General features: G+C 33.5%; 1 protein-coding gene across 2 annotated transcripts; it reads right to left on the bottom strand.

Moving 5' to 3' along the window:
* Window positions 1–6,882: 6,882 nt before the first annotated feature.
* On the bottom strand, window positions 6,883–9,922 carry LOC121125203 (uncharacterized). Of its 2 annotated transcripts, XM_040720351.2 has the most exons (3): window positions 9,819–9,922; window positions 9,634–9,748; window positions 6,883–9,573 (listed from the first exon to the last, which is right to left on the bottom strand). In XM_040720351.2, the coding sequence occupies exons 1-3, from the start codon at window positions 9,828–9,830 to the stop codon at window positions 7,298–7,300; spliced, it is 2,403 nt and encodes an 800-aa protein (XP_040576285.1). In that variant the 5' UTR covers window positions 9,831–9,922; the 3' UTR covers window positions 6,883–7,297. The 2 variants fall into 2 exon arrangements, with proteins under 2 accessions (XP_040576285.1, XP_040576276.1); XM_040720342.2 differs by having other exon boundaries at window positions 6,883–9,748.
* Between the last annotated feature and the right edge of the window lie 736 nt (window positions 9,923–10,658).

The following is a 10,658-nucleotide window of genomic DNA, read 5'->3' on the forward strand; positions in this document are numbered from 1 at the left end:
ATTTAGGGTGGGCAACCTTCGTCAATGCATGCATTATAATGCCATCCACTATAACTCCGATTGATATCCTGGCCCACAGGTTGTTTTGCATGCCAACCCCCTTGACGTACGGGTTAGATCCCACTGCCATTTTATGTAATATCATAGGACGACATTAGGATATTACATAAATTGGCGGTGAGTTCTAACCCGTATGTAAATTTTTGATTATTTTTTCCTTCAAATTATTAAAGCTCATAAAACCACAAAAAAAATTAATTTTTTTTTGAAATAAATTTAAAGAATCCACAGCTTCTCATAAAAAAAAAATTTTTTTTTGGAAATAAATTACAAGAATCCATTTTGTCAAAAATTTAAATTTTTGGGACAAAAATTTCTAAAATTATATTTTAAATATTTAATTTTTAATAAAAAAACAAAAATTCATTAATTTGGGGTGGGCTGGAGCAGCTACAGCCCACACCCTGCTGACCCCCCTGCAATAAGTTTAAGGCGTTTCATTATTTTGCGGAATATAGATATGTATTTGTATGCAATAAATTGTTAGAGGAAGTACCATTTCCATCAAAATTGAAAAACCTGTTCGAACAAAAATTGAATAATATTATATTGATATCTATTACATTTGCGAAGAATACATATTTATTTATATATGTACTTCAGTCCTCATTTCTCCTTGAAAACCACTTCTAAAAATAAACGAGATCACTCCGTTCATGTGTTTCTAAACTTTTCTTATCTATGCAGTATATAAAATGTTGCATTTCCTATTATTAGTTCGTGGTCATATTTAGGTACATTGATCTTTCGTAGTAGCAATTTCGTTTCTTTAAGTACATATTATGTATGAATATTAGGGTGGATATTATTTCTTTAATTTGAGAAATGTTGATCTCCGAGAGTGGCAAATTTTTCACTTTAGCTTAAAGTCATCTTGTATAAATTTTGAAAAGTTTTGAAAAATATTTAGAGGTTACTCAACGCCTCCAATGCTTTTTTGAAATTATATGATTTAAAAAAAAAGAAGTTTCGAGCTAAATATCACCTAAACACATCGTGTTACAACAAACCTTATAACACAAGAAATTTATTTAAATAAATTGCCAATCGATTTTTTTAATATTTTTATCTACCAACGTTTTGTGCAAATTAATCCAAAAGAGTAAAGACTACCATAACTTGCATTTTTTACTGTATGCCCATCTGTTTGCTCGTAAAAGAAATAATATCCACATTTACCATTAATGTGTCCCTAATTATTAGCCATTGTCAATTTATTACTCGAAAAAGAATAACATTAGGATAAATTTGACCTTTTATACACCTTTTACTGACATTTTTCAAATTAAAGTAGTTTATTAGCTAAATCCTTTTAATGAATATTAAAGGGGACTAAAGAAATACTCATTGTAAAGACGGTAACCTTTTTCTGAACTTTACTTGATCCAAAATGTCTTAATAGCCAAATTTCAATCAATAAGTAAAGTAATTAAAACTCATATTATTTTAAACTCAGACAATATTTCTGAGCACAGCTATTTTGTTCAAATTTTTCATGATTTTGGGAAAATTTGTGATCAAATTCAAGGCATGTGCTTTGACCCAAAAAAAAAATCAAATTCGGATAGGACTGCTAGAGCTCGTATTCTTCTTTAAAAAACTGGGAAAAAAACCTTTAATGTCTTGCATGTAGGCAACATGTTATGGAATTAATCATAAGCACAACATTCAAGTCATGTTTCGGACCAGACGTCTTCTCCTGATGTTCAAATCTTGAAAAGATTTCAAGAAAAATGGAATTGCATTCATACAGCTAAGTGTGATCCTGAATTGAAGATCGTGAAATAGCTAGTCTTGTAGAAGATGTGCGAATAGAGTTCCTTGATTATGAGAATAAATGTATGGAAAAGATCTTCCTCGATACGACCACAAATAATTCCTTAACCTGGTAATTATATTCCTTAGAAGTGTGTGTCCACGATGTGTAAAATTTATGTCCCCTGGTCCTATACACCACACAGAATGGCTATCAAAAGTTTTAAATTGACCAAAAATTTGGACGTGTCGATCTCAATTCAAATTTACAACTATAGAAGAGCTAGAATTGAACAATATTTGTGTGTTTATAGAGCGAATATATTTTTGGAGCTTGGATGTCTGCTATTTAACCCTTAAGTGCACTTAATAATGACCCGAATTTAATAAAATCCCTCCTGAAGTATTCCTTAATTAATTCAAACATATCAAAGTCAACATAAAAAATAAAAAAATATTTTCAACCACTTAAGGTACTTTTCCGAGGAATTTGTTGGAATAGTTCTACTTGACAGTGCATTGAGTTTATAATCAAAAAGACGTATAGCAAAGGCCTTGCAACATTTGAGCAATGAAACTCAAGAAATACTTTTCTTTACTCTGAATGAATTAAAATACAAAACTTAGAAAATTTAGCTACAAAATAAACAAAGAAACTGTTTCGAAGTCTGGACCTGCCAAGGTACATTTCTTGAGACAGATTCTGACTTATGGAATGATAGACATGACTACCCACAAGCTCTTGATACCATCATTCATTCAAAAGTTGTTAATGATCTTACTGAGCGTAGAGTTGGTCTCATTAAAGAATACAGTGGTTTACTAACATTCCTCAATTTCTCCTCCAAGTGGTCGAAAAATATCGAAGCTTATATGTCCTTGATTCTAGTAAAAAGACACTGTTAAAATTTTAATTTAAAAGCATATGAGCAATACAAGTTACTAAAACTTTATTACCTTATATTCAAAATTTAGTTTTATAATAAATTAGGAAAATATATGAAAGTTTTATCATAAAAATATTTTTATTACGTTATGATATTTCTTATGCTTACCCCAAAATGAAATTGGTCAAAAATGATTATTTTTAAATAAAACTTGACCATAATAATTCTTTATTACGACTACTACGAAAGTTTTGGATATATAAGATGAATTTTGTTATCAATGCTTTTCTTATAAAAAAAGGTTAGTAAAAGGTCAGAAAAAGGTAAAATTTATAGTAATTTAACTATATACATATGTATATATCAAGTAATAAATTGACCATTCCTAATTATTTGGGAAACATAAATAGTAAATATAGATTTAATTCATTTAATGGGCAGACAGATGGACATACAGCAAAAAATTCAAGTTATGGGAATATTTGCTTTTTATTTACTAATGAAAACAAAACGTAAGTAGATAAAAATATAAAAAAAATCCATTGAATATTTATTTAGCTAAATTTCTTGTGTTATAAGGTTTGTTGTAACACGATCTGCTTAAATGATATTCATGTCAAAACAATCAGTTTTGACATGAATCGTAAAATTTCACAAATTTGGAGCCGTTGAGCTACCTCTAAATATTTTCAAGACTGTTCAGAATTTATATACAATGTCTTTAGTCTAAAAGAAAAAAATGTCGACCTTCGGAGCTCAACATTTCTTAAACTTAAAGCATAAGCTCCACCCTAATGTACATATTATTAATGTCCACGCCCATGCTGGACATTTATAAGGTTTCCTATGAGTGTAACTCATCCTTGGAATATATATATCTTGAAATGTTATAGGATACGTAATAGACTCAATAATTAAGATAAGGTAGACTAGGGGGGGTGCTGTTGTGTAAGAAATTACGAATTTCGTTTATAAATACATAATATACCTATCATTGCTAGTATATTTATATCAGAGGCGGGACATGCCCTCCAGACTTGTTTTGGAGTGACTCTCATCACGAAAGCTATATGATACGCAGGGGCGTATGCAGGGTGTGACCTGGAGGGGCTATAACCCAACCCAATTTGAGGAATTTTTGCTATTTACTAGAATTTTTCTTTGGTCAGGATCTTGCATGTAGGACCAAGGTTTTGTAATTTTAAAGACAATGAATAGCAAGTATGTTGATTGGACACTGCTTTTTTTTTTATAAGGAAAAATACTATAATGCCAATTATTTAATATGCATTATGGGGACTAATGTAATCAACTATTATCTTTTAGTTTACTGAATTAAATTTGCCCTCGTATAAGCACTGATGATGGCAGTTGTTTTGGAAAACCTATAAAACTGTCCTGAAAAAGTAATAAATGAAGTTTCTTGAGATAGCTCATACCTCAAAGATAGTATCTTTACAATACAAAAGTTGATTTGGAAATGGGTGCACACCAGACCCGAAACAACAACACATGAGAATGTTGTTCAAGCGAAATAAAAAGTATTTCTGGCGTCGTTATGGGACAGTGGATATAATATGGAACCATCATGATACACCTGAATCAAGAAGATCGTCAGCTGAGTGGACAACACCCACTGGAAGTCATTTACAAAACTAGTGTTACAAAAAAGGATCATAACTTCTAAACTAACGGTCAGAATCCAATGAAATTTTGACACGTACTGTTTGAAGGGGGGGGGGGTTGTTTCTAGCTAAATTACGTAGATCTGTCAAGAATGTTGCCATATATGAGTTAGACAGGGGACTTATTGAGATATATCTTAGGTAAATAAGTAGAGTGATGAGCACCGGATATCTATTGTGTTTTTCCTATGATATTTTGATAGGTATTTCAATATTCCAAGTTATATTTTGAGCCGAAATAATTACTGCTTATTAAAAAATACTAAATGATGTTTTTTAGATAGCTTTTTGTCGAGATTTATTAGGTTATTTAGATGCTAGTATGTGCATACATATTGGTACCCTCAAAAGTTTTTGCTATTTTTATGTTCAGTGCTTGATATTTGATATTTTTTTCATAAAATTCTTGAATATACTTTTAATATGCTTTTACTCAAACAAGAAGATAAGGCGATTTGAGAGCTTCATTAATCTAAGTGCTTTAAATCTTCCCCTGAGAATCTTTTTAGATGTGATGAATTACTTCAATATTGTCTGGTATGGTCAAGACAAAAGAACATTCTGTTCAAGTCAGAGAGAAAATTGTTCAATTTTATAAGCATAATCAAAACTATTTCCACACTTCCGAAGAAAAGTGGCCAGGGAAGTCAAAATTAACCCCAGAACAAAATACTAAGGTGAGTTTATATGATTTAAAGAAGAATGGGATTGTTGTTTCACGAAAAACAATATCTAGAATGCTTCACAAAGAAGGCTATCATGGGACACGTCCAAGAAATGCACCATTGCTCAAACTTCGAACCCGTAGATAAACATTAAAGTTTGCCAAAGAACACTTGGAGAAGGATATAAACTTCTGGGCAACAGTTTTTTGGTCGGACGAAACAAAAATCGATCTTTTTGGTCACATCTCTATCCAGTTCGTTTGGAGGAAATCTGGAGAGGCATTCTCTCCTCGTAACGCAATACCTACAGAAAAAACATGTTGGGGGATCAATGATGCTTTGGGGATATTTTTCCTCCAAAGGTACAAAAGGTAATTTGAAATCCTCCACAATTTTTTTTGGCTTTTGTCATCAGATGATATTCCAACATAAGAATTACTAAAATAAATCCACCAAATTTCCATCTTCGTGGCTTCAAAGTATTAAGATTAAGGTTTTGGACTGGTCTTCGTTCAGTTCAGACCTCAATCCTGTTGAAAATCTTTAGGCTGAGTTCAAAAACCAGAAAACCCAATAATATTCTAGACTCTAATCATTTAGTATTGAAAAGTGGCAAAATTTTCCTTCAACAACTTGTTTGAACATAATTGTAAATTATAATAAAAGATTAGTTGAATTATTAGAAATAAAGGTTAGACAATTGAGTATTAATGAAAGGGGTGCCAATACTTTTGACATGAATGCTGAAGTTATTGCCTCTAAAATAAAATATATAAATTTTTCTGTTTATCAAAGTAAACAATGATTAGATCATTAATTAATTATCAATAAACATTTCTTATTATTATCCTATCCTGTTTTTTTTTGTTATACTAATAGAGTGTCTAAGTAAAAATGTGGGATGCCAATACTTATGCACTTGACTGTATATATACGACAAAAACTATGTAAATATTTGTTAAATATATTTATAATTAATGAACGACTTATATGCCTAAGTTATTCGAAGGATACTGTAGAATAATTGTTAAAGATATCGTTTTGCTTACTACATAAGACTCATATATGTATATTGTACAATATCAAGGACTCGAGTAGGAGAGAAACTTGTTTATATATATATATTATATGTAGTTTTGCCTTTGTATTTATCACAACGTTGAATTTGAGGATATGTATCCTACCCATTACAAGTGAGTTGTGGGATGATTCAATTTCCAATTCCAAATTACATATTTAAAAGGTACTTAGAGAACCCTTCCTTATATTTTATGTTTTTAGCTTTTGCTCAAACATTAGTATTTGTGAGAGACGTAATTTATGAGAGTCAATTACAATTAAGATATGAATATATTATTATATTTGTAAATGCATCGAATAATATGGGCAAAGAAAGAATTAGAAGAGGAAAAACGGTTGATGGATGTGTTTTTTCTTCTTCTTTGTTCATTATTTAATCAGTCGTGGCTGTGTTAACATTTCCCTCTAAAAAAAGAATTCGCCCCTATCTTTGCTATAAATTGATTTAGAAATGCATAATAAAATAAATCTAAATGAATTTAAATATACTTGTAATATTTTCATTGCACTCATATGACTATATATTAAATATGAAAGGTTCTCATCTTTATTGCAGTTATTCATTTTCTCCCTCCAAAATCATTCAATAAACAGCTGATATTAACCAGGGTCTTAATTCAGGTTTGTTAAATGTCTCACTCCCGTCTTCTTCTCGCTCTATTACAAAGAACTTCTATCTAAATATACGACAGACCACATCATCTCCTGTTAAGAGCTCTGAACAATTCAAAACAGTTAAGAAAAGTTGGATTTTGGGTTCATTATCTGTTTTTTATTTATTGGGAAAGTTTGAACGATAAAATAAAGGTGACGACTTGAAAAGTACATACAAAACATTAAGGGGGAAAATTGGATTGGTGGGATAAGAAAGAAATGATAACAGTTAGTTCATCTGAAAATGATTGGTCTTTCAGAATGGGATTTGGAGGAATGATTATTTCATTCGAAAATGGGTTTAATAAAAAGTTCATCACGATGGATATATTTAGATTTTCTAACCAGAAAATGTATTTATTAAGAACAAAAAAAAATCAAAATCTGTTATGGAGTCAAATTAAAAAAAAAAAAAAAAGAAGTAGAGAAGAATACTGCATTAATATAAATATTGAATTTGACAATATTCTGGAGTAAATAAATAGTGTTGTGATAAATAAGAATACTCCAATTAGTAACGAGAATAATATTGTTGAGATGCTTCGGATCTTCCATTAACTGGAGAACCATAGCTGGATAAAGATGCACTACTTCCTCCTCCAGATACGCCACTTCCTCCGGATGAAGAAGATCCACCAGAAATTCCACTTCCTCCAGTAAAAGATGATCCACCAGAAACTCCACTTCCTCCAGCGAAAGATGATCCACCGGAAACTCCATTTCCTCCAGCGGAGAAAGATCCACTGGAAGCCCCACTTCCTAATCCAGCACCACCTGCACTACTTACACCAGCACCACCTGCACTGGCACCACCTGTGCTACTTACTCCAGCACTACCTGCACCAGCCCCACCTGCGCCAGCACAAACAACTCTTTGTACGTTTTGACAAGATTGACGTGGAACAGAAGTACATTGTTGACGAGGAACTGATGTACATTGTTGACGAGGAACATTTTGACAAACTTGGCTAGGTACATTGGTACATTGTTGTTTTGGAACGGCAGTACATTGTTGTCTTGGCACGTTTTGACAAGATTGTTTAGGTAGAGATTTACATTCCTGCTTTTGGACTTGACGGGGGATGTTTTGACATTGTTGTCTGGGAACGTTCTGACATTCTTGTTTTGGAACGTTCTGGCATTGTTGTTTTGGGACAGCCTTACAATCTTGTCTTTGGACTTGACGTGGAACATTCTGGCACTGCTGTCTTGTAACATATTGACATTCTTGTCTTTGCACTTGTTTTGGAACGGCCTGACATTGTTGTTTGGGGACATTTTGACAGTTTTGTTGTGGAACAGTTTGACATTTTTGTTGTGGAACAGTCTGACATTTTTGTTGGGGGACGGACTTGCATTCTTGACGCTGGACCTGTCTGGGAACACTATTGCAGACTTGACGTGGAATGTTTTGACAGTTTGTGGTAGGGACGTTTCGACACAATTGTTTTGGAATATTTTTGCAACTTTCCCTTTGAACTTGTCGGGGTACGGTTTGACATTGTTGTTTTGGAACACTTTTGCAATTTTGTCTTTGAACTTGGCGAGGTACACTTTGGCATTGTTGACGAGGAATACTTTGACATACTTCTTCTTCAACACGACGTGGTACATTTTGGCAGGATTGTGTGGGAACAACACCACATTCTTGTTTTGGAACACTTCTACATTGTGTTGAGCAGCCGCCTCCAGCTCCTCCTGATCCTCTGTAGTAACTTGGAGCTCCATAGGATGGTCTTGGGCTTTGATTGGAGCATACTTGTCTACACTCTTGAGCCGTAACCGTCTGACATTGTTGTTGATTCACAGTAGAACATTGCTGTTCATACTTAATCATGTACTGTATTTGGCATTTCCTATCTTGAACAGTGTTACATACTTCTTCATTTACAGTGTTTGTAACGGTTTCACATTGTTGTTCCTTGACAATGCTACATTGTTGCTCATTGACAGTTTCCGTGACGGTTTCACACTGTTCTTCAGTTGCTGTAGTACATTCTTCTTTATTGACTGTAGAGCATTGCTCTTCGTTGACAGTAGAGCATTGCTCTTCATTCACAGTATCAGTCACAGTGGAGCATACCTGTTCATTGACTGTTGAGCAAGATTGTTCATTGACTGTTGAGCATACTTGTTCATTGACTGTTGAGCATACTTGTTCATTAACAGTAGAGCATACTTGTTCGTTGACTGTATCTGTAACAGTATTGCATACTTGTTCATTGACAGGTGAGCATTGTTGTTCATTGACGGTATCAGTGACTGTAGAGCATTGCTGTTCACTAACTGTAGAGCATTGTTGCTCATTCACTGTGGTACATTGTTGTTCGTTAACAGTAGAACATTGCTGTTCATTCACGGTTTCTGTAACTGTGTTACACTCTTCCTCTGTTGTGGTACTGCACACTTGTTCATTGACTGTTGAACATTGTTGCTCATTGACTGTGGAACACTGCTGTTGATTAACAGTGGAACATTGTTGTTCATTAACTGTGGAACATTGTTGTTCATTAACTGTAGAGCATTGTTGATCATTTACAGTAGAACAAACTTGTTCAACAGTTGTAGAGCATCCGGCTCCACCAGCACCTGCTCCTCCAGCTCCTGCACCTCCAGCACCAAATCCTCCTGCCCCACCAGCTCCAGATCCTCTGGCTCCGCCAGCACCAAATCCTCCTGCTCCACCAGCACCAAATCCTCCGGCTCCACCAGCACCAAATCCTCCGGCTCCACCAGCACCAAATCCTCCGGCTCCACCACCGACGCTTGCACTAAGTGAAGATGAGCCTAAAGAAGATGAAGAACTTGTGAAAGAAGCACTACCACTACTTTGAGCAGATGATATACCTGATCCACTTCCACCTGATAGAATAGTCCCGCTAGGAGCACCATAAGAGGATTGACGTCTCGAAATTCGTCTAGATGACGAGAGTGACAAACAGATTGCCAACAAAATAAACGTCTGAAAAAAGAAAATGAAAATAGTATGTGGTGATTAATAATTTAGATTTTGTGGAGTCTTCCTATCTTACTGTGGTTCTCATGGTTCAAGCTTCTAGCTTGACTGGGTTCTATGCTCAAGTTGAGGGTTGAACAGACTGATGTTGTTCAAACATTTTCTTTCCACTTTTATATTCAAATAATTATAATAATATAATATTAATAAAAAACAACTAAGCTGACGCTCAAAAATAGAAATATTCTCAAATTTAGACAACTGGTCTAAAAAAGTGCTCTTTTTAATTTTTGATTTTTTTAAGGTCAAGTCATTCGTACCCATCACACGCCCTATTAGAAAATCCTAGTATGTAATTTTTATTATCTCATGCAAACACACATGTAAGGAAAACTTTATTGCGAGTATTAAAGAGGTGTAAGAAGGAATGACAAAATGGAAAATTGGTTCTTGAGTGTCGTTGTTGTACTATCTGGGGAAAAGTCCTACTTATAATTTTTTGTAAATTTCATTGATTTATCCTTTATATTTATTTCAAAACCCAAGTTTAAAGTGATCTCACTTTTATGGACTTATGGTACACGTACAATAAAACTCCTGAGCTTGAGTTTTTCTACACTTGAATCTTTACAAAGGAGAGAAAACATTGAATATTTTTATTTTATGGATTGATTGGATCTCTCATGCATTTAATTTACTCTACTTCCATGGATTATTCTAATAATCCACTCAACTTTTTCATCAGTTGCGGACAACGGACTCAACATACATCACTCTAGTTTATAAACTAATTTTTTAAGGCCTTATTCTCATCTAAACCCCTGAAAGTATTGTCTCATGGACTAAAGCAACTATTTCTATTAAAATTTCCATTTTCTAGGTATATCGTACATGATGTTTTTATTTTATTTTTGCC

Source organism: Lepeophtheirus salmonis, chromosome 1, assembly GCF_016086655.4.
Source record: "Lepeophtheirus salmonis chromosome 1, UVic_Lsal_1.4, whole genome shotgun sequence".
In the NCBI taxonomy this organism is placed as follows: Eukaryota; Metazoa; Arthropoda; class Copepoda; order Siphonostomatoida; family Caligidae; genus Lepeophtheirus; species Lepeophtheirus salmonis.